The sequence below is a fragment of the Strix aluco genome, chromosome 9 (genome assembly GCF_031877795.1).
Source record: "Strix aluco isolate bStrAlu1 chromosome 9, bStrAlu1.hap1, whole genome shotgun sequence".
Taxonomy (NCBI): Eukaryota; Metazoa; Chordata; class Aves; order Strigiformes; family Strigidae; genus Strix; species Strix aluco.
The window spans coordinates 20,701,073-20,725,477 of record NC_133939.1 but is presented as its reverse complement, the minus strand read 5'-3'; the positions used below and the strand labels follow the sequence as shown (position 1 = coordinate 20,725,477).

General features: G+C 40.0%; 2 protein-coding genes across 3 annotated transcripts in view; both read left to right on the top strand.

The window, feature by feature from the left end:
- LOC141926881 (cytochrome P450 2J6-like) overlaps positions 1-2,888 on the top strand; it is a 12,063-nt gene extending 9,175 nt beyond the window's left edge. The window contains 4 exon segments of the mRNA XM_074833267.1: positions 605-792; positions 1,886-2,027; positions 2,548-2,602; positions 2,604-2,888. Coding sequence (XP_074689368.1) covers positions 605-792; positions 1,886-2,027; positions 2,548-2,602; positions 2,604-2,724 — 506 coding nt within the window. The 3' untranslated portion in view covers positions 2,725-2,888.
- Positions 1,949-24,405, top strand: LOC141927161 (cytochrome P450 2J4-like). 2 transcript variants are annotated; one of them, XM_074834112.1, is made up of 12 exons: positions 1,949-2,021; positions 4,830-4,975; positions 5,339-5,409; positions 9,955-10,068; positions 11,331-11,493; positions 12,590-12,739; positions 14,540-14,700; positions 17,172-17,348; positions 19,544-19,685; positions 22,089-22,276; positions 22,972-23,113; positions 23,802-24,405. In XM_074834112.1, exons 3-12 carry the CDS (start codon positions 5,386-5,388, stop codon positions 23,978-23,980), a joined length of 1,440 nt encoding a protein of 479 aa, XP_074690213.1. In that variant the 5' UTR covers positions 1,949-2,021; positions 4,830-4,975; positions 5,339-5,385; the 3' UTR covers positions 23,981-24,405. The 2 variants fall into 2 exon arrangements, with proteins under 2 accessions (XP_074690213.1, XP_074690212.1); XM_074834111.1 differs by lacking the exons at positions 1,949-2,021; positions 4,830-4,975; positions 5,339-5,409 and having other exon boundaries at positions 9,898-10,068.

Genomic DNA, 24,405 nt, shown 5'->3' with positions numbered 1-24,405 from the left:
ATTGCAATGATAAAGGCCGTAGTATTAATTAGACCATTTCAGCTCAGAAATTAATCAGAAATTACCATTTCAGATCAGATTGTAAGTAAAAAAAATAAAGTCCTTGAGAAAAATTAATTTGTGTAAGTGCTTCCCAGGGCAGGTAATTACAGAATAGCAATTAGGCCATCTGTAGATGACAAGCAAAATCTATGTGGTTCTGAGTGAAGAAAAATCCTTGATCAGTTACTAAACTGGTGTCTCAATACACAATTAATATTTAATTTTCCAGTTGATTCCCTGCCTCAAAAATTAATATTAATAAAAGCCTTTTTATAAATTACCTCAGAGCAGTAAACTAACAGGAACTTAGATACTCTTATAGAAGGACTCTGTCTACTACCATTCTTTTTAAAGGATTACTTGAGTATGCAACCCATAAACAACTTCAGTGTCAAATTCTGTTCAGGTCATCTGTATGGAAATTTGAAGACATTCTTATTTTATAAAATATCTTTTTCATTTTGTTGGATGTCATTATCACTCTAAAAAGCAATAGAAAAAAAATTATGAGTATAGAGTTTATAGATTGCTTGTATATTTAAAGCTAAATATTCCTCCTTAGAGAAAGTCCAGAAGGAGCTGGATGCTGTTCTGGGTTGTTCCCATTTAATTTGCTACGAGGACAGCAAAAAGTTGCCCTGTACAAATGCTGTAATTCATGAGATCCAGTGATACAGTAACATAATCTTAATTGCACTTCCCAGACAGAGCCTGAAGGACACACAGCTGCTGGGATTTCCTATTCCAAAGGTACAAATATGCTGCATACTTGAATATCTGATGTCTGGTACCACTTGTAACCATAAAAAACTGATTTAACTTTTTAACAACTGAGGCTACCTCTGCTAGTGAGTCCCAAAACGCTATTCTTTTTTAGTTTCTTTTGATTTAATCGCTTATTTAGTTGAAAAGCAACTGTGATTGAGAACTGCTGATATCAGTAGGTCCTTAGTATATTAGATTAATTTAGAAAGGCTTTTGAGGGTTTTCCTGACTGGAGACATGAACCCTTGCATTCTCTTGGTTCTAGCAGTGCCCTTAAGCTATGACTGTCTCTAAGGCTGGCCTTTTGCAAGGAAACATGCACTTTGGTCTAAATATTAGAAGGTTCTTAGGTCATTATTTCTGCTGACAGAAAACTTGTGAATTGTGGCTGGAAATAAACATGTTAATTTCCAGCAATCTCAGGTCTGTCCCCTGTCAAAATGGCTTATCAGCTGGTGAACAGAGGCCATGCAAAAATGGAAAAAAGTTTTTACTGAAAAACTTACAAATTTGAAATTATTTTCATAACACAAGCTTTTAAATGCACTGTCTTGCAAATGTTATAATGAAACTAAAGTATTTTCAAGTTTTGTAACTAAAAAGTACATTGGGGATTGTTTCTAAATATTCTCCCATCACTGCTTTTCATGTAGGTTCATTTTCATTCTTGTTTTCTGGATCTGTTCAAAGCAAATGTAGCATTGCAGAAATTATTGAGTAATGAAGGGGAAAATTAAACTGATACTCATGATATTCTGTAACTCAAAAGCTGAATAAGTAATAAAAATACTTAGTGACAATAGAAAAAATAAAAGCAACATATTTTAACAGTATGAACTTTATAAAATCCTAACCATTTATTTTATTGAACTTATTGACAGCAAGTAATATTGGAAAGGAAGTTGCAACATTCTCAAAAATTTAAACTTCTTATGAAATGTTTTAAAGCTTGATCTAATTTTTGAAAAAAAATAGACTTTCAATTATGACTTTAGATTCTTTGCTGCTTTGTCATCATTTGCTTCTCTGATGAATATGAACACTAAGACAGAACTGAAGCCACTGCTCCTTTTTTCAGAACACCATAATTTTATCAAATATTGACTCTGTTCTGTCTGAACCTGGAAAATGGGAGACACCTGATCAGTTCAACCTGGGCCACTTTCTGGATACAGATGGAAACTTTGTAAACAGAGAAGCATTCTTACCTTTAGGTATGTGTGCTGAACAGGGATTTATTTACTCCTTGTGATAACAAATTAAGATCCATTCATTCCCCAACAAAACTGGGAATACATCTACAAATAGGTATATAAACACATTCCACTGTTTTAAAGATTTTCAGGAAGAGAGGAGTCCAGTTGTATGTGGAAAAGATTGGAAGAGAAGGAATGACACATAGAAAAGTTCCTCTTGGAAGACAGATTCAGTTTCTCTTGGAAAAGAGATCCAGTTACCGAAACAGTAGCAGCAAAATGCATAGTACTAGGAAGACTGTAAACGTAAATATGCAACCCTGGTGATCATTTCTATGTCTTGCCGCCTGCTGTAAATACAGATTAAAACGTTTGGTGGAAATAACAAGCAGCCTTTCAGTTCTGAATCATTAAATGACAAAGTCGGTTAACAGAAAAGGACAAAGTCTGCAAGAAAGAAGTAAACAAACAAAAACCCAAGCAAGTTAAAAAGGAAGGTGTGATAGAAATCATTTGGCTGATTGCCTTTTCTGTCTTGTCACAGGGCACTGTGCATGTATGGGGGAGCTGCGGGCAAGGGTGGAGCTCTTTATTGTCTTCCACCCTGTTACAGGCATTCACCTTCACCCTGCCAGAAGGTGTGAAAGAAGTCAATACAAAGTTTGGTTTTGGGAGCACAATGAAGCCACCTCCCTACCGGCTCTGTGCCATTCCTCGGTAGGAAATGGTGCCCCACATGTTCAGGGAAGATTTCTTCTGCAAGATTATTTCTGCATGTGAATTCTTTTTTGCATGTCTTAAGATTTTTGCTTTCTTCTTGATTTGGTTAATCACTACCCTGAAAGATGCTTTTCAGGCAGTTGCATCCTGAGGATTGTACCTACAAATCTTTTGTTCTTGTCTTCTGTTTGGAAAATCTTGGAAATTTCTCATGATGTGTAACAAATAAAGACATTAAGGGAAAAATTAGAATTGGGCCTTTTTTTATTGCTAACTGAAAAGAGGATTTACAGAGAAAGAACCTGAAGCTAAATCTATAAATTAGAAGTCTCATGGTTAAATATCTGTGCATTCTTTCTGATAAGCCACAGTTGCATTTGTGGAGATAGGTTTAGAGGTCTTTCAATCTGTCCCAGGATATTAGTGGGTGCAGGAGTTGAAAGAAGCTCTTGAGAGAAGCTTTCTAGCGAGGCAGATTATATGATCTGAGATAACATTCCCTTAGACTGATCAGGTTTGTTGTTGTGCAACTTTGTCATTGACATCTGGCAAGACAGTTCAGGGTATTTCAGCCCTTCAGGTGACAACAGAGGAGTGGCTTTATCAGCCAGGTGTGGAGAGCTGTTCCTAATACAGGCAAGGAGCAAGGACTGGAAGACAAATGACAACAGGGAGCAGACACAAAGTGTTGATGAATTGTTCTTTTTTATGAGCCCACTTGTTAACAGCAAGATGAGAACATGTCTTTCATGACAGGTAGTCTTCTGGTGTTGTTTGCTTCAGATCCTCCAATAATTTATTCAGCTTCGTGTATTCTTTCATTTCTTTAATGGATTCTTTATCACAGCTAGCTGACTTCACATCGGTCGGCATAAATCAGCATACCACAACCAACAGAAGATTTGGCACTATTGAAGAATTCTTGAAGTCCTTTCTGGGCATGGTGCTTAAGGACTTGGCAAAAATGGGTTATTTAACATTTTTCTAATTTGGTTACTGAGAGTTAGCATGGGATTTTTTTGACAGCGTTGGGAGTATGTTCTTCCTGTGTGATGTACAAAGTAGATGCTGTATGCCAACATATGAAGAAGTAATTATCAGCTCTCTTTGTTTCAGGTACCTCTGCCCACCTTGTATTTTAAAGCACCTCAGTCTAATGGGCAGAGATGTGTGAAATCAGTAATCTGCATAGGGTGAAACCTGGGTTGCTTGTATCTTCCCTTCCAGGATTACCTTTAGGGGATGGTTCAACCCTTTTTGCTGCTGTGGGCTGCATGGCAGCATGTCCAGACAGGTAGGTGATTGGTGTGAAGTCCCCTCCATGCTGGAACTGCAAACATCCCCCTGGCAGTAGCTCCACACTGTAAGGGGGTGTTTCATTTGTATCCACATGGATAGCAGGAGGAGAGGCAATGACAGCAGCAGTTCCTTGCCTTTAGCACTGAAGTTAAAACTCAGTAATCCTAAAGAATAGCTGGTAGATAGCACTGGAGAAATGCTGCTGGCTTCATTTAGTAATTATGAAGAAAATGGAGCCTAGGCAACCTCATAAATACATTTTCCATCAAATAAAGTATGATGAATCCCATGCCTCAGATCTAAACCAACCCACAGTCATCTTCCTTTTCTAGTGTGAGAGAACCGTATTCCAGGCTAGGTCCAGCTGCACCACTGGTAAACATGTCTACCAAGCTCAAAAACAAGTAAGGTTTGAATTTATCGAGTGTCAATAAACGAGATTTTTTTCCCAGCTGTGCAACACCCTGGATCCCTCCAGAAACTCTGTCTCATCTTCTTCCCCACATTTGCCTCACTTCTCCAAAGTGTTCCATTCCCTTTACAGTCTGTACCAACTTTCCAAACTATCCCATTTTCTCATTTTTCCACGTTTTTTTGCTCTTTGTTTTGTTCTTGAGTCAAGGCTGACCCTGGACTATTCTTCCACCGGAAGATGTCATTCAGTTTCACAAGTTAGTAGAGAGAATAAGGTCAACCCCATTGTTCTAGAAGGACTGTTACAAGTGGCTAAAAATACAGGTTTGAGCCCAGCCTCTAGACAAGCTATTAGGGGTCATTTGAGAATTAATGAGATTTTTTTTTTTTCAGATTCTTTTTAATATGCCTTGGACTGAGCCTTAAGGATCTGAGCAGATTACAAAATATTCCTAGATAAACTGGAATCTAATCCTGCAGTGTCACCTACTATGAGATAAAAACATATCTGCATACTCTTAACGCTGTAGTAATCTGTGGTAAGTGTTCATACTTTCTAGGGAAAACTACACGTGCCAGATTAAATGCAAACATTTCAGAACATGAAATTCAGCTTTGAACGTGCTTGCAATGCAAGCTGTGTGTAGTGGCTCCAAAGCAAGCTCCGCTCCCTTTTAGGAAGGAGAGGAGAGGGTGAAATACCCCTATTTGAGCTCTCTTCATCCATTTTCTAGGGCTAAGAGACAAATCTGGGAAAGAAATAATCTCAACTACAGTCTTGGTTTTCCTGGGGTGCTCCCTTTCAGTGCCACTTCCCCCCTGTTTTCTGGTGCCTGCTGAAGGAAAGAGCAGCCACTGAACTTACTACAAAAAACATGGTGGTTTTGTCTTTCTGCCTTCAGGAGCTGATGCTATTTGTAGAAGAGCAGAGAGGGACTAACAGCTTAAGATGACCACACACTCTGCTTTTCCTGTAAGTAACGTGAGTTTCTGAGAGGGAATGTAGTCCCCACCAAGCAAAATAAAAGGTGCAGGACTGGTGTGGAGCAGACATGTAAGAAGTTACTGGCCATCCTATTCCCCACAGATCATTCTACTCTCCTTTCCTTGCTTCTGTCTCATCTTCCAAATCCACTTCAGGTGTTCCCTTGCTTGGTCTGCCTTTCTGCTTTCAATTTTTTTCCCAGTTTGGCTGCATTTGGCTTCACTCTGCCACAAAGGCTGGTGTGAAATAAGCTTTCAGAGGACCACACACACTTTGCGTATGCTGTAGTGAATCCAGGTAGGGCTGAAGTACCTTGTGATAAATCCCAAACACAAATGAAATTGGCTCATCTAATAATAAGATCTCTTTACTCTTTGCCTTTGGAGGGAGCTCTAGCCAATTTCTTTGAACTCAACTCTGAACTCAGCATAACTCTGAACTGATGCACAAAAAGACTATTAAGAGAGGAAGAACATGTCTTTACCCTCTCCTGCCTCCTAATGTAGCTGCTTGCGGGTTCAGTCCCTTCCTATTTAATGTGCTTTTTTACACCTGTGTTTTCAACTTCCCTGCACATTCCTCCATTTGTTTTCTTCCTTATACAATGTCCTCCATCTCCAAGTTTTAATTTGGATATCGTCCAGGCCCATGCTGTCTGCTGTTCCTTCTTATGCTTTCCTCACTGAAATCTCTCCACCTATTCTTCTCATCTCAGCTCACTCCCATCTGTTGTATGTAGATTTGGCAGGGGTTCCTCATTCTAGTGTCTTCCATCTTCTTTCTGATTTGCTCTTGTATCCTCTTTCTGTTTTTACTCCCTTTCCTACACTAAGCAGTTGTTTGTCTTTCCCTATTTTATACAGTTTCTTAAATTACATGTAGAGTAGCCATAGTTATGTTCCCTAACAGCATTGCTTTGTATGCATTAAAATAAAAAGCTGATAATGACAGTATGGATTGCAGTCACTTCATCTCCACAACCAAAAGATATAGGGGAATGTCATCACTGAAGAAGGCATCCTGAGGCTTTATTGTCACTTAGAGCAGTAAGAAAATACCGTCTTGACAAAGGAGTGGTTGTCAGAAAGCTTAAGAAAAAAAGACCAAGTGAGTAAGTGCCAGTTTATCCCTTCCTCTCTCTGGTAGGTAATTGCTAATAGCCTTGTCAGCTACATTCATTTTGCTGTGAAAATGTGTGCAGTTTTGGAGAATGTAATCATCATTTCTGCACAAGAAAAAAAATTACTCAATCCTTGTTTCTTGGTTTTCTGAATCTTAACCCATGTTCCCAAGGATCTTCCATGTCCCTAGTGTTAGATTGAGTCCCTGCAGCTGTTGCTTCATCATTTAGGAAACCCATGATGTTGGGAGGGTTTTTGTTGTTTGCCGCAATGTCTGGATTCTGCTAAAAGACTTAAAAAAGTTTGCTACTTAAAAGTCATCACTTGGGATGAGTTATTGTGTTTAATAAGCATGGTTCAAGAAGCTGTGTCATCCTAGAGAAATATCTGTGAAAAATTAAGTGAACCCCAATGTTTCAGAGTTTCACACTTGAAAATCTGGCAGAAACAAAGATAGCCCTGGAGAAACTGGAGATCCAAGATGGATATTGGAATTTAAACTGAATCTTTAGTGCCTGCCATAGAAATATAATGTCAAAACACCTATATTCTATTTAAGTCCTAGAGTGTTACCTGGTGGAGAGAAAGATGGGAATTTAATGTGGTTCCTCAGAAAGAGGGAGGTGGTGCTAGCTAAAGAGGAGATACAGAGAAAGTCTAGCCGAGTCCAGAGAGAAGACTGGTCTTTGACCAGCATGAAGGAGGAAGGCAGAGGGGCCGGGTGACGTGATGCCACCGGCCACCTCATGCTGTGTTAGGAAATCCATTTTAGGAGCTGGCCAGCCTGCAGAGAAGTCTGTGGCTGCCATCTTGGGTGGGCAGCGGGGAGGCAACAGAGCTGTCACAAGCAAATGTTGCAGAAAGATCTGGGGAAAAAAAGCACCTGGACCAGTGCCTGGAGACAACCTGAGGGGAAGGCAGGCTGCTGGCTCACAGGGAATGGTTTACGCAACTGCATCATGCAGCCCTTTGGAGGGAACCACACGCCTCCTTACAGAGCAACTTCCCACAATGGCTGCCTGGGAGTGCCTCCTCATGCCCCCTCCCTTCTCCAGCACAGCAGTGACTGCAAGTGCCAATCTGCTTTATTTTCGGCTCTATTTCCTACCTTTTTATTTTTTCCTGGCTGCTCCTGCCCCTGTGGTGTGCCCCCATTTTAGATGGGGAAGGAGGACACGACTGCTGCCAGGGCAGGGCCTTGGCATCATGGAGAGAACCAGAGGGCCAAAATCTGGAAAAGACAGGAAATCTTCCTCCCTCAGAAAAACACCACTAGGAAAAAGGTTTCAAAGCCTCCTGAAGTGGCCAGAGCATGAGAGGAGACATGGATCCCTGTAGCAGAGGAAATTGTTAGCAGAAACGATGGCCAAGGAATAATGAAGGAAGAGCTTCAGGCTGGTGTTAAGACTATGACAAAGGATGTGGGTGTATCTGACAAGGGGTTGGAGGGTATCTGAATACCTGGATTTGTGAGAAATAACTGGTATTGTGAAAACTCAAGGCTGCAAGGCTAAAGAAAGAAATAAAGAGATCCTGTTGTGAGGCTGCAGCCCGGGGAGCAGTGAAGGCCCCAGGCCTTAGCTTCTTTACTTCCCCATGGAAAAGGTCATTAGACAAAAATTACTTTTCCTCTTGAGAAAAATCATTTAGATGGAAATTCTTTGAATATCTAAGAGGCCAGGGAGTATACTACATCAATTCCAAATGAAAAAATCTGATAAATTGTTGAATTTAAAGTACATTTTGTAAAATTACACTGGAAGCAGAGCAGGTAAAACTTATCAGAATTTCTTTTTAAAGACAATTTCTTTTTCCCTATTGAAGGAGACAGTTAAATTAGAAATGAGTGCCTTGAAAAATAAGCTTTTTGTTGTAAACAAACAAAGCTTTTGTAGAAACATGGAAACATCCCTCTCTTTGTTAATAAACATTGGTCAGTTATGCTTTAGCAGTAACAAAGTGCGATGGTTGGAGTCTAATTGAGTTGGAGGTCTGGAAACTGTGGGCTGGCAAACTCCAGGCTGCTCTTTCTGGATAAGGGTGTTTCATGTCCCAGAGGCACAAATCCTGTGAAACAGTTTCTGTCTCAAAGACAGGGCACTTGAAAGAAGCAGCTGATACACAAGTCTCAGGTTTTCAGATCAGTGAAAACGTATTTATTTTATGAGAGTTTTGCTTTCAGGGGATGGGTGGTTTTTCACAGGGAAGGAATTATCCATTAGCATTTCAATCTAGATCTGTAACACAGGGTTACAACTATCATTGTTATGCGGTGCCCAGAATCCCTCTCACATGGTTTTCATGGTCTGATTGCAGGCATATAAACTCCCCTGATGCTAGGTTTATACTTCCTCTGTATGTTGAGGCTTGGCAAAGAGCCTTGGCTACAGACTGTGTTTATTCTCAAGTTACCAAGTATGGCACACGCATGTCATGACTAGTTCTTGCTGGGGCCCTTAGTTCTGTTGTAGATCAAGATTCCTAGTAGGTTTTTCCCATATTTTTTTCATCTCTGTGTTCCATCCTAGATGTACTTTCTACATGCATTTGCTTTATTTCTCTGGCAAGCTTCCTGATGATTGCCCAAAATATCCTTTAGCATATCCACCTTTATGTCAAGATTGAAAGGGGAAATCCAGAAGCAGTCAAAACCCTCAGTGAAGTTAGCTATTGCAAACAGGTTAGGGGGAAAAAAAAAAAAGTGAGGTTATATATTAAACCAGTTATGTTTTCAAGTCAATTTGAAAGCCTAACAAATTTTGCTTTTTGTATTAAGCATTAGAAACTCATTTATCTATCTTAAGATAAATGTGGGCTTTTAACTTTTATCAGCCTTGCCATTACTGGATATACATGTACATGGAATATATACAAAACATTTTAAAAACTCCAAGATTTAATATCCACTTACACTTGCATGCTTAATTTGTATGTATGGCTATTGCTTTTCTAAAAGCATTCATGAAGTATTCTTAGAAGCACATACCATCCACAATTGTTTCAGAAAATTAGATGGAGAATTTATGTGTGGCTATGTGTATCTACATTGCCTGGAAAATCTTGGCCCTAGTCTTTTAAGACACCATTCCTACAAATTCTGTCATCCAGATTGGATAAATATTCATCTGAATGAGAAGAAGGAGAGGAGTATGCATCTATTAAATATGCTTGAGCATGAGAATGTAATGAGTGGGACAAAAAGGGAGTGGTTGATAATAAAGAGGGAGGGTTAGGGGCGGGGAATAGTTATTTTATGAAAATTAAACTCTTGTGAAAAAACTGGTTGAGCAACCAGCCTTAATATCTTCAATAGTCTATTTTCAATAAAGACAAGCTGGTAAAAGCAGCCGTTAAAATGTTGACAATAAGTCAAGTTCTTATAGCCTTGGCTGTATTTCTTCTAATTATGCAGTTTTTAAAGTTGCAACGAGTACGGAGACAGCTTCCTCCTGGACCAATCCCTCTCCCAATTTTTGGGACCTTGATACAGCTGAACTTTCAGTTTAATCGTGATCTTCTCATGAAGGTATTTATTTTCAGATACTCCTAATTGTTTAAAAGTCTTTGTAATTTCCCATTTCTCCTGTTGTTTGCTATGTGAAAACATCCTCTCCCAAAACTACATTGGTAACATACTGTAATTGTTAACTAGCTGCTGTGATACTGCATTCGGTCTGGTTTGGAACTGCTGGTTTGGTTGGCAAAATAAGTAAAAGTTATTGCAGCATAAAGTAGTTTGCCAAGCTAAGAAAACTAGTATTGGAAGTTCTGAATGTGTGAAAATCATTCTGATGCTTAAACCCATCACCTTTTAACACTGAATTTGACAAACTCATGTGAAACTTGATAACCTTGCATCACCCCTTAACACTAAATTTGACAAATTCATGTGAAAATGGATATAATTTAAGATTATATACCTTTAGGGAATAATATATCAGATTTGCAGTTAGGGAAAAGAAATACTATTAAAAAAAAATTTACCTTCACAGCATGGATTTTTAGCTTTCTGAGCTTTCCGAGCACTGACGCTCTCTTGCTTGGGTAAATAGACACTTAAGATGCACTATATGCCTATAGGCTTGTTTGTATTGACAGGATGTAAAAAGAACCCCATGAACCTTTTGTTAGTTGTTTTTTGAGGAGTACTTCTGTGCCCAAAGCCATCTCCATTTCGTTCTATTGGCTCTCACAGGGCTTTCAGGATCTCAGCAGACAACTCCAGTGACTTCTGTCACTGATTTGGGCGAGGCATGCTGGTTATTCCAACCAGATGGCAGGTTCAGACAGGAAGTAAGGGCACTGTGAGACAGAACAGCCTTACTCAAGTTCCAGTACCTAAATATGCAAATGGATTGGGACGAAGAAGACTGGTCCAGTCTCTACAAGCTAGTTACTTCTCTGATGTTTCTGTGTTCCCTTTGCGCCACTTTACTAGTACAAAGGATAGAAACCCTCTTGAAAGAAATTAACATATAGAAAATACCCTTTATCACATGAATCATTGTGAACTGAGCCTTGGTTTATATACAGTAATAAAAGCTACCTAACATGTCTTGGCATAGATCTGTGGCTCTGAAAAGCTAAAATATTCAGTTGTTTCCAACAGTGAATCCTGGAAAAAGCATTCAGGCTTTCTCACAGATAATTATAATCTTGTGAGAAAGATGGAGAATGTCATTTCACCTTTGGGCTGGTCCTGTAATCAGTGTAATAACAGGTTCGTCTTGTTTGTTTGAAGTGTGTGGGATTTCATCTCTGCTTTCCTGGGTTCCCTCCCATCTATAGGTGGCAAAAATTCATGGCAACATATTCACCTTATGGTTTGGATGGGCCCCAGTGATCGTCCTGAATGGATATCAAGCAGTTAAGGATGGTATGACCATGTACCCTGAAGATGTTTCTGGGAGGTTAGTGTCTCCTTTCTTCAGAGCAATGGCCAAAGGAAAAGGTGAGAATTTCTTGCCATAAATATTGCACTGAAACATCATCTTGACAAACTGCAGGTCTTTTGTAGCTTGTAACCACTTCCAAAGGTAACACAGTAGCTGGGTTTGAGGAACGACTGACAGGTGAACTGCAAAGTAGGAAGAGTGAAATAGCCTTTGGGTAGTAGGAGGAGGAAAGGATGAACAAAAGAAAAAAGATTCATAATGCTTTGTGTGAAATATTCACTGGACCAGATTCAGAGGTAGGTTGTGCCACAGAGAAGTGGAGAAGAGCAGGAAACAGCACACTTCCTTGTCCTGGACTTGCTGCCTCCCACCATTACATTTTCAACTGAAGAGTGACCTTGATGGTGAGATCTTCTTCCTGTTTCCTTCCTTTTGTGAATATTTTCTTATTCTCACAGTTGCATCTAGAGGTTCAGTGTACTTCTTTTTCAACCTTGCTGCAGGTTTCATACTCCCCAACCGTACTGGAAATTCCCAAATTCCTGATTTTCATCAGCACACACATTATGAAACAACCTTTATTTCATTTGAGACCTCAGCTTCTTTTTAAGGAAACTAAATTCCTTAAATATTTCTAATTTGAATTTGTTTCAGTCATTGGTGATTCTTACACTACATTAAAGGTCCTGTTAATATATGTTTATTTCTTCTGAAGATATTTGTCACAAAGCCCGAGTACTGAACAATTCTGCCCTGTGGACAGGAATTTTTCTCCCTGACTGTGGACAGTCAGAACTCTTTCCCCTTTTCCCTTCACGAGAATCATTATGCTGGTCAAGTGAGCTCCAAGCATAGAATAGAGTGGGAGGCAAGCACTTCAGAGAATGTCTAGAGAAGCAGCTGTCAAACTTTCTGAGATAACTGGTTGTCTTGGATCAAGCTTAATCCTGCAAGCTGTCTTACTACCCAGTTGAGTTTGTCCATTTTAGCCCTGCCCACATGCTTAGATGCCACAGCTGTTTCTTTGTGTCTTTGTGGTCATAGGCAATGCAATAGTTTCATTATATTCTGTGGTTTAGTAAATCTTTTAAGGTAGTCTTTTTCTAGAATAAATATTAGCATGATAATGAGCTCTTCCTTGAATGGATGCAGGAATTATGTTGGCAACTGGTCACACCTGGAAGCAGCAGAGAAGGTTTGCATTGAGGACTCTACGCAACCTTGGTCTTGGGAAAAGAGGTCTGGAGCATCGTGTTCAAGAAGAGGCTCACTACCTGGTAGCTTTCTTTGCAAGTATGAAAGGTATATCTGCAATGAATACTGATTCATTTTTGTCATTAGGCTGATGTCTTTAGTGAACTTCTCTGAACTGCTCTAAATTCAAGGGCAGCTTTTGTTCCACAAGAGAGTGTGCAGGGTCTTAGAATGTCTATGTGGAATGGGCTGAAAATGCAAAGACTCCTGTGTTTTCAAATGCAGTGGGAGACTATTCTTGTTCAAAGTTATTTACAAAACTACTAAAATTGGGAAGCAAAACTGGAGCTTATTTATTATTTATATCATAGAATGTTTAAAGTGGAAAGGGATCTCTGAAGAGGGTCTAGTCTAACCCCTTCTCAAAGAAGGGTCAATCAGAGTACGTTTTTTAGGGCTGAGTCCAGTTGGGTTTTAAATATCTGCAAGAATGGAGACTTCACCACCTCTCTGGGTAACCTGTACTAGTGTTCAATCAGCCCTACAGTAAAAAAGTTTCTTATGTTTAGGCAGAATTTAATGTATTTCAGTTTTTGCCCAATGCCTCACTTGATACCTCTGAGAAGAGCCTATAGCTCCATGTTCTTTATTCCACTCCATCAGGTATTTATACATATTTAAGATACTTCCCTGAGCCTTTTCTTCTCTAGACTAAACTCTCTCAGCCTCTCTTATGTCAGATGCTTCAATCCCTTGCTCAACTTGTTCCAGTATGTTGATGTCTCTCTTGTACTGGGGAGACCAGAACGTACCCAGCACTCCAGATGGGTCTCACCAGTGCTGATAGGAGGGGAAGGATCACCTCCCTTGACCTGCCGGCCATACCTTTCCTAATGCAGCCCAGGATGCTCTTGACCTTATTTGACACAAGAGCACATTGCTGGCTCATATATGGTGCTTGTGCATAAAGATATGGACACATTATCTGATGAATTAATTCTTGTAACACCATTTGCATGCACTCTGTAAAGCAGTGACTAGAATCTTGTCTTCATTACAACATTTTACTTTGATCAATCTAGTTAGGAGCATGTGAGTTGTATTTCCCAATACCGATCATTATGCAAAGGCACAGTAAATCAGGACATGCTGTGGCTAGCATTGTATCAATTACAAGTAATTAAATCTAGCCCAATCCCATGGTTTAAGAACAAGGAGAGATTGAGATGTGAGCATGTCTGCAGAAAAGGAAGGGACAGAACAATAAATTGCGATCAGAATTGTGTGCACTGGGTGTAGAACAGTTGCATCAGTACATACATAAATATAGCTGTTTATAGTCATTTATTCTGGAGTCAGAAAATAGCTTTTTTGAGATTGGTTTTTCAAGTAATTGCTTTAAAATTAGTTTTTATTTTGTTGACACAATTGGTTGAAAGGAGTTTATGACATTTTATCTTACTGGAGGTTGTACATCTCTAGCAAGGTCAGACAAAATATAGTAGCCTTGCATGTATTTATGTTCTTGCTGAATAAAGCTGCCTCTCTTGTGGTTCTCCCCTCAGATTCCCTTTGACCACAGTGTTTTCAGTCCTTCCCATGCTTGAGAGACCTATTTTGAATTTGCCAGACAGCAAACTTGCATATAATTCTTTTGTTCTTACCTCTAAATTTGCTCTATCATATTACGAAACATTTGGCATTTTTTGAGGGTGCCACACATTCCTAGGATTATGGGATTGCACCATATTTGTGAAGAATCAGTTTGACATTACGATTTTGTAAGAAGATTACTGCTTCTCTGTGAAATGCAATGTTCTCTTGAAAATTCTTTCAGTAACCTATTCTTTCATTTCACTAAAGCTGAATAGGTGACATTAACAGTGACATTTATTATTATGGTTGCAGGGAAACCCCTGGATCCTTCTTTCCCTCTTGTTCATTCTGTCTCAAATGTAATTTGTGCTGTTGTTTTTGGACACCGCTTCTCCAGAGAGGATGAAACTTTGCATGAACTGATTAGAGCCACAGAGCATCTATTCAAATTTGGAGGCAGCTTTATTCATCATGTAAGTAAATGATCTGTTGTCTTTTTCTGAATAAGACAGAAAGTGAGACATGCAGATTCAAGAGGTAGCTGCTAGGCAAAAGTTTTCGAATGGGTGAGTGATATCCTCTGCAGCTTTACTGGGCAGTACAAAGTGTGATGGTAATGCTCTACATACCAGCCTTGGTCATTTGTGTTCATTGTCCTGTGTTTGAGTACTGTGATAAGGTAGTCTGCTCCTAAATCTTTGCAGCAAGGCACAAGCTGATGGACTGCTGCTGGGTCATGTTTGTTACTTGGTTTCTCAGCTGCCATGCACAGAAGACTCCTGCCTTGGACATCATGATTGTTAAATACTAAATGTCAGGCATAAAAGTGTGATTCACATGCCAAGTTTAGACACTGTTTTATATGCAGTCAGAAGAGAGAAGAATGATTCAAATACCTAAGTGTTTTGTCTGTGGCTACTTAACTCCATTTCCTCTATAAGAAGTGGAGACTGGAAGACTCCCCAGAGAAATTCCACTCCTTCACTCTGAGTGAGGAGCAGCTCTAGACTCAGGCAGTAGAAGATAGGAAATGCTAAGCCAGCAAATATACCTGTAAGCTTGGCAATCAAAACCATCAGCACTCTTCTGAGAGTCAAGGACTTACCCAACGCAAGAAGAGGCCTGCTTTGCACAGAAGTCTATTCAGAGTTGCCCAGGAGTTCTGGTTCCAGTTCTGAAGTTGTCCCATATGTCTTATGCAGTAGCTTCTTAATGTAAAACACATAAGCAATCCCTTTGAGATTTTACCCCCACATACCACGGAGTATTCTTATCGCTGAGTTATGATCAGGTTCCCTTTTGCTTAGCTTAGCTTTGGACCTGTAAGTTGCATGTAGTGGTGACAGGTGAGACCTGCTTTTGGCATAGAGAATATACCTCCTTTTCTTCTCTCCTTCCTGTCCTAGCTTTGCTTTCATCTAATGAATAAGATGCTGTCCTGGGAAATAAGAATAGGGGTTCAAACCATTCCGGATGGAGGGTTGCAGCCTTCCCACTTCCTGGATGCAAAGGGTGCTCAGTATTATGTAAAAAGTGGACATTGTTGCATCCACATCCCCATTTCTTAACCAGATTCCGTGGTGTCAGGTACTGAACAGGAGAACGCTGTTCTGCGCTCCAGAAATGAAGGAGGAGTTTTGACAGGACTGGTAGCCAGGAAGGTGGATGGGCTCAGCTGCCGTCTTGAATGTTGACAGCTAAATTCTGCTTAAAGTTAGGGTGCCATAGTAGCCAGGAAGTACATGCATTGAGAGTAGGAATGCATGTAATCTGGGCAACTGTATATGATCAGTCAGACCGCAGTTGTACATAAGGCTTCTGAACAGATTTTGAAAGAAAAAAAATACCAGAAATGAAACTAAACATAAAGGACATGAAGATCTATGTGAATTTACCAAGGGCTGAACTGTTCCCTCACTGTGATAAGGCAATAATTAACTGATAATTGGATGTCTGACAATAAGAACTGATTTTCCAAAAAGACAGAAGTATAGTCTATCTAATTCAGCCAGACTCCAGTGAACACCTAATAACGTGCTTTTTGTGGTATAATTAGGAGCGTACAAGAAGAGCTCAGCAAAACGATGACTGAGAAAGGATAGAACTTCTGCTGATAAATAAATCATGGGATTATGTTTCAAGCAAAAAAAGAGCTATTAAGAGAAAATACACTGCAGATACAAGAACAATGTATACAAATTACCCAGGCATAAATACAGGCTGAAAATCAGAATGAACTTTCTAGCTATCAGAATAGGTAGAAAACAGCTATTTTTAGGCCAGATTTTCCCAAGCAGTAAGACAGAAGGATAAAATTAATCTGTTTGTGTCAGCTAACCCCTTCTTTTCTAGTGGAGAGCACTCAAAATTGTCAGGTAGCTGTTTCTCAGCTTTTCTGGGTTTCAGATATTTCAAGATTTACTGAGGACCCTTGAGATGTCGATTAGTAGAGAGTGCTTTGGGGGATTACCGAGGCTGTATACCAGCTGCAGGTAGCTGGCCCTTGCTGTGGGTTCTGTCCACGGCTTTTGCACGTCCTGGTGAGGACAGTTTGCAAGGGCTTTGCTTCTTCCTTCCTGCTGTTCTCCACTGGAGGGCAGGCTCTCACTTTTTAAGCGTCTGAACACAGTTCGTTGTAATTGAATGCATGAATTGAATAATCGAATAAATGAATACAGTTCATTCTAATTATACTTATTCTACTTTGGCTTGTGGTTGAGCTGAAAGCCTGTGAAACTCTGAATCTTACCATCAACACAGCTAGAAATTACATAGTATACTGTTTCGCAACTTGAAAACATAATCATAGTCTTTGTCTGAATAATTTACTAATGATGCCAAAACCACATGCTAACATGAACATTACCTGCTCTTTTTAGTAGGTCTAAAATGCATTTTCTAGTGATAGAAACTTTGTGGTACCACTTGTGTGTCACTCCCACAGCTGTATGAAATCTTCCCCTGGTTGATGTGCCGTCTCCCTGGTCCTCATAAGAAAGCTTTGTCTTGCTATGAGGTCCTGAGCTCTTTTACAAGGCGAGAGATCAGAATGCACACGGAGCGTGGGATACCAGATGAACCACAGGATTTCATTGACTTTTACCTGGCTCACATTGAAAAAGTAAGTATTTATTCTGCCTGATCATACATTCATGGGGAATAAGGTGAAATAGACCATTAAATCATCCAGTCTGAGCCCTTCTATCACAATCTCTTACCTTTCATAGAAATCCTAATGTGAATCCAGTAACTAGGGACTTGCTAAATCCTTTCTAATTATTGATATGCCACAGCACCTTGCAATGCTTTCATTAAAGAGCAGGTTAATACACTGCATTTTTTGTCATTAGCACAAATTACAAAATTATTTCAGGCCTCCAGGAAAGAATACTGAATTTCTAAGTGGACCACAAGACACCTGGGAAGGTCTTGAGGAGACAGTGTGTGATGTTCTGGATAAGATATTTGGCTGGTAGGGGTTTGTCAAGAGATACAGCTGCAAGAGGACAGTTGGATTTTGAGAGCATTTTGTGAGGAAATAATCTAGGAGTCAGCAGAGTTTCAGACAAGGCTGGAGAAGAGGAGAGTGCCAGGCTCAATGAAGTTTCAAGCAGACAAAGGGAACTATGAAAATAAGGGCATTTGGGGCAGGCAGGCATAGTAGAGGTAGGTGGGAATCTGTAGGGTTTTGAAAGGCTGTAGGAGGCTTGCATAAACTGTGAGTGGGGACACACATCTCCCTTTTCTAGACCTTACCAGGATCAATTTTTCTTTGTCTGAATCTCTTGGGAACTGGATCCCCTCCCTAACCCCTTGACTAACAGCTGTCCTTCCCCTCTGTGACTCCTTCTACCTCCATTTAATCACTCTTCCTTTCTCCTCATCTCCACTGCAGCAAGCGATATTCCTCCTCCTGTTCTGCTTGGTGATAGGAAGAAAAAGGAGAAAGGAGAGGAAGTGGCGAGATGACACTGGTGTCACTGGAGGGTGACAAGGCAAGAGTGGCTCAGAGAGCCAAATGAGATATCCACACTGCAGAGATATGCATCCAGGGAAGAATGGCTGTTAGCTGTTTCTGTCAGCCAGCTCTTTAGTCTTTTAGCATGTGTCTTATGAATACTTTGTAGTGCTTGACTTTTTTATTATTACGGGGAATGAAGGGAACTATCTTGTGGAACTCCAAGTATATTGCAACTGTGAAATTGTCATTATCATCCAAGGTGGCGATTCTGTCCAAGAATCGGATCAGATGTCCTTGCCAAGATCAGTTTTCTATATTAAAATAAACAGCATTATTTTGTATTTCTGGCTAGTAATTCTTTATTAATTGATTCCTATATCAGCTGCTGTATTTTTATGTCCAGGGTGGATGTCAGCCTAACTGGCTTCTAGTTCCTTGGATCTTCTTGTTTTAAATTTTTTGCTACTGGCGCAATACTAACATATCTGGTCTTCCAAAGCATTTAACTGCTTCTAAAGTCTTTCACTGCTGTTCTAAGATTTATGAGACTTGAACACCAGTGAACCAGAAATTGATTCAGTGAGCTGTTCTGGGACTCTGCCGGGTGGAAATCATCCCAGTTTGTTTATGAAAATAATTGAACTGTCTCTAATAGATATGCATAGGCAATATAAAAATATTAGATGATATTACAACAGTGAAAAACATCCTTCCCACTTTCCAATTGCTCTACTGGCATAATCTGAGCATAACCTCCCTAAATTTAGACAATGAATTCTCCCGAACCCTAACGATATTTTTTCATGATTTCAGCATATACATACATGTCCTCACACTTCTAACTGAAAACTGCAAAACCTCAGAACAGCTGTACGTGACTCATTGTGGCCTTGTAGCGGAGAAGAAGCCTGAACATTACAGGTTAAGAACTTTTGACAGCCCAGTGTTCTGCCCCAGCCCTCCTCACTGTATTGCTTGGTAGAAAAACTAAGTGATGGAATATGACTTGAGGTGTCAAGAATGACATGTTGGTACACATCTGCAGAGGAACGTTTACTTATGAAATGTTCTAAATGTACCACTGTTGGCACAACTAAGCCAACAATCCTTTTCTGTGGAGAACATGTGATTTAGCTTCATGATTAAGAGTGGAGTGAACATGTCTTGTCCATTTGTGAAGTGTTAGCTTTTCATATTGATAATCTTTGGTGTCTAATATTATCCCTCAGTCTCTCTGTATTGTGACACAGGCAGAACACACTACAGCTTGGAGTCAGTGATAAAATCACACTTAAAGATATTCTGATTATTCTAACTTTCATGTATAAACCTCTACTTTATCTTCTCATTTGCAGTCCAAAGATGAACCCAGGTCTACATACAATGAAGACAACATGGTTTATTCTATAAATGACCTTTTCTTGGGTGGATCAGAGACAACAAGCACTACTTTGATCTGGGGCCTGCTCTATATGGTGGCAAATCCAGATGTCCAAGGTGAGTGGATAAGCATGTCACAAGTACCTGATGCAACAGAACAGCCAAGGCATAACATTTTCATGGATCAGAGATTATTCCTAGATACTGGTATATGACTAGTGGCTCATGGACCTTTTTGTACTGGTAGATCTGCACTGAGCAGCACTGGTAGATCCAGAGTATCTGTAACAAGCTCTTACAGCAGTCACAAGCATAAGGCAGTTCCCAGAAAGAGTCAACAGTTTGGGAAGTATATATATGTATAGGAGGCTGTGGCTGATTGAGATGGAGGGGTTGAGGTCTTTGGGGACAGACTGTGCTAGGATAGTCAATGGAGTAAGAGGACTGGAGCTGCTGTTTGGGAAGTCAGAGGGTTTGCACACATAATCCTTAGAGGAACAGTGGCCACTGCTGCAGCCATTGGTGAGGTGCTGGTGGAACTTCAAGAAACAGAGTTGGGTTCTGTCTTAGCTGTAAACACGACTGATGGCTGAAAATAATTAATCAGAAACTGATGTGTGATAGTAGGAATGTCACTCCTTGGAAACTTACTTCAGTTCTGCTTTGTGTTGGCCGAGTATCAGTGCTGAGGGCTAGAGGGAGTCTTGCTCTTCCTTGTGCTCTGTGGGTCACAGAAGTAGTAAAGACAAGCACCTAAAGGTCGACTGGCAACTTTGACTTTATTTTTGTCCATCAGCCCATTTATGATGCCAAGGTATCAAGGTGTCTATTTAATCATGTTTAAATTAACTCTGTGATGTATTTGAGTTTCTTGCAACAGAAATTATTCCAGTTGGGAGGGGAATTTGATGGCTCATCTGTTATGTCTATGTATATTTAAGAAGTTTACTTTTAAGTCTAGGTTTTACATAACCATCGATCACTTTCATAGAGCACTAAAGGAAAACCAAAGAAAGAATGTTCTCTTATGCTGGATAAGAGGAACTTCATTATTAGATAGCAGAATATGTGCAAATACCCAGAGGACAACAGGATTTTACATGGAGGAAAGAGATGAAGATAGGAAAAAATTGCTCAACTTGTAGCTGTCAGACAAGGTGGTCTACTCAGTGTTGGGTTATTGCATGTTTATTATCACATAATGTAATTAAGGTTATGAAAGTGTTGACACACCAGAGTAATTTTATTTGCCTAAATGTAATACCTTGCACACACTTGGGAAAGCAGGGTGTGTGCAGAATGATCCTTCCTGGGTTTCTTGAGTCATACATTGCATCTAGACTCTCGTGATGAATTGACACCAGTATATCTGTCCTCATTTAATTGGCAGTTTCTTTCTGAACCTGTTCATACTTTTGCCTGTGTTAACACCCAGTGACAATGTGTTGCAGTTCCATTATGTACCATATGGCAAAGTTTGGCCTTTTGCCTAATCTCTGGCTTGGGCTCTCCTTGTTCTCTGAACTACTGGAACAGAGATGCATATTTATACTTACGCAGTGACGGATCACTTCAAGCTATATTGGATCCTGAAGGAGTTCTGCTTGATTTTGCAAGCTAGTTCTTCATAGAAAGAAATTTACTTTACTTAAAAATCTTTCTGGATATACATTTAAAATTCTGTAAGGTGCTTAAATCTCTGTTGTCAGGGTCTACCTAACATGGTTCTGTGAAGGACTGCTGGCAGTCACTGAGCAGGCTTGATGTGAATGAGCACAAACTGATCAATGCAGAATGGGCTTGCCCGCATCTTTAGTGTTGCTTCAGAGGGCCTGGAAAAAGACAGGATCATTTGTTAAAAATCTAAAGCATTTTTATTATGTATGTACTGCCTCTCTTGAAGTTCACAAAACAAACTTTACACTTTTGTTAATGTTCCCAACACCTCTGTGCAATAAATAATTTAAATAATGCTATTCTTGATCAAAAGGCAGGCACCAAGGAGCAGATCCGTTTTGTTTTAAAGGTAGTTGGACATTGTTTTAGTTGGCATTGCTTCACTTAACAGATGTCCTATATAAGAACCATTTCCTTTTAATGGGAATTAGGTTTTTAAGGCCCTGATTCACCTGTCTTAAATGCCAGAGAGCTGTGAGCTTAGTGGTTCTAACTGGCTGTAGGTGCGTGAGGCACCTAGCCAAAAGAAAACATGAAGATAAATCAGTTATCTCTTGCATTTAATTGTTAGTAAGGCAACTCTTCAAGAGTTTTAAATTTTTGAGCAACAAATGTATTGTCTTAATCTACAATCAAATTACTTCAGACTGAGAAGTAGAGCTCATCTGTGTTTAAGCTATTGGAACACTCTGCTACTTTTATTTTCTTTATAAAAGTTACTTACATTTTTACGTTAATTTTGTTGCTGTCCTCATAATTCTAAATGGGAAATATCTTTGAAAATGGAATAGTGAAAATACTTGATATATTTTTCCACCTGAAACGGTGAATATTTCTCCACAGAGAAAGTGCAGAGGGAGCTGGATGCTGTTTTGGGTCCTTCCCAGTTAATCTGCTATGAGGATCGGAAAGAACTGCCCTACACAAATGCTGTGGTTCATGAGGTTCAGCGCTTCAGCAATATTATCTCAGTTGGCATGCCCAGAGTGTGTGTGAGGAACACTACGTTGCTTGGCTTTCCCCTCAAAAAGGTACAGACACAGCTTCTCAGTTGCTACAGACCTTTCCTGCATCAGTAGAGCAAGGTGTGGATTAAAATCTATTTGTGCCAGGGTCTTCTCCTCAACAGCAGTGGGGCTGGATACCTCTGGGTCATAGCCCGAATGGGAACAAGGACAAGAAACCATCTGCCAGGCTGAGTTGAGTGACGCAGCTCTTGGTAGAGGGTTATCAGTAGTGAAAGATGCCCCTGGATGGCAGAGGTGATTTTAGCAAGTGTTTCTACAAACCAATGAAGAAAAAACCTTAGAGATTGATACAGAAGGATACTGTGATTGATTTGTGCTCATAAGGCATTGGAAAGGTTTCTGACTGAATTTTTGCCTGCCAAAAGTCTGTAAAAGATCCAGAGAAAAGCATGAAGGTTTGCAACTAGTTTTCATCAAAGAGACTAAATCACAGAAGCTTCTTATCTTAGGAGTGAAAATGGTTTATTACAAATGAAGTTGCTAGTTTCTATTGACACAGCCACTTCCACTGTCAGGCTTGAACTGATGTCCTGAAACAAAACCACTTCATGTTCCTCACAGCTCTTACTGGGGAAATGAGCCTACCAGTACACAGCACTGAACTCTGGAAGCAAACTAACCCTGGTCTCACCTAGCTGGTTCTGACTGCTGAGGGAGGATGGGCAGCCAGAACTGAGTGAGTGTTTTTCTCCTTTCAGGGCACCATAGTTCTTCCAAATATTGCTTCGTCTTTGTATGACCCAGAGCAGTGGGAAACACCTCGACAGTTCAACCCTGGTCACTTCTTGGATAAGGATGGAAACTTTGTGAGCCAAGAAGCCTTTTTACCATTCTCAGTAGGTAAATGGACTGACAGCACAAACATTAATGGTTTGCTTTGGGACTGTACAAATAAGATGTCTATTAAAAATCTATTGGTCATTTATTTTAATCCGCTTTGTGGAAAACAGTGGTAAAATCAACATGATTATTTCCAGTAACATTTCCCAATCCAACTATAAACATTTGTTCTATTGAACAAATAATAACATGGAAAATCAGAGATATCCTGACAAATGTATACATCCAACTTACCCTATTTTTGGAAGGAAATTCTCTGCTAATGATCATGGTTATTGATTTGGGGCATACATTTCAACACCAGACATACATTTGGAAAGTACTTGCAAGCAGCTGTGCTGATGCTTTATGCATACAAAACTGGAGTATGACATCTCCCAGGAAGAACAAGTACTTATTCTTCATTTACACGATTGGACAAATTCCTTTAAAGTTGTCAGTCAAATGAAGATGAGTTTTTTGAGGTAATTGAAGCGAAACTTGGAGCAGAAGGGCTGCACAGAGATCTATAGCTGCAGATAGGATTCTTTAAAGGAAGAATCACATGAAGTTTTGTGCCGCTGATTGCATTAAGTCCTAAAGAAATTCTGGACTCAGCAAAAATACCTTTCCTTTGTGTGAGGATGAATACCATTGCTTTTGAGGTCAGGGTAACTTACTCACTGTCCTTCCCCTCTTCCTTCTGCAGGGCACCGTGTGTGTTTGGGGGAGCACCTAGCGAGGACCGAGCTCTTTATTTTCTTTGCCAGTTTGCTGCGGGCATTCACCTTCCGGCTGCCTGAGGGAGTGACAAAGATCAGCACAGAGCCCATTCTGGGGGGTACGCTGCAGCCCCACCCGTACAGGCTTTGTGCCATTCCACGCTAGGGTGGGCGTGTGCAGTATGTCACAGCCCATCTATTAAGCAATCTTATTTACTTTTGTGAATGTGTGTCTTGAGACCATATAACATTCTTTGCCTTGGATGTGAATTTCTGCTCCAAAAGCCACCTTTTGTCTACAGCAGGGAATTTTGTTCAGACCCTGTTACCTGCTCTTGAAGGTGATCTTTTTTTTGTTTTTTTTGTAAAAGTTCTTTTGATCTGGAACACACCATCATTCTCAGCCATAAAGGCATCATGTTGTTGCTGTCTGGCCTGGCAGATTTAAATCTGGTATGCTGGTGAGAAAATGACAAAATAGACTGGCAGGCTTCAAAAATTAATTCATTATCTCTGAGTTATCCTGTTTTCAAAAGCAATGGAGTTTGGAAAAACACACCTGGAAAATTCTGCCTCTTTATATTACTGTCA

Coding starts and splice junctions, on each gene's coding strand:
- LOC141927161 (XM_074834111.1), top strand. CDS start 9,898: ATGTTGACAATAAGTCAAGTTCTTATAGCCTTGGCTGTATTTCTTCTA. Junction 14,701..17,171: donor GAGGCAGCTTTATTCATCAT/GTAAGTAAATGA, acceptor TCACTCCCACAG/CTGTATGAAATCTTCCCCTG. Junction 23,114..23,801: donor CTTTTTACCATTCTCAGTAG/GTAAATGGACTG, acceptor TTCCTTCTGCAG/GGCACCGTGTGTGTTTGGGG.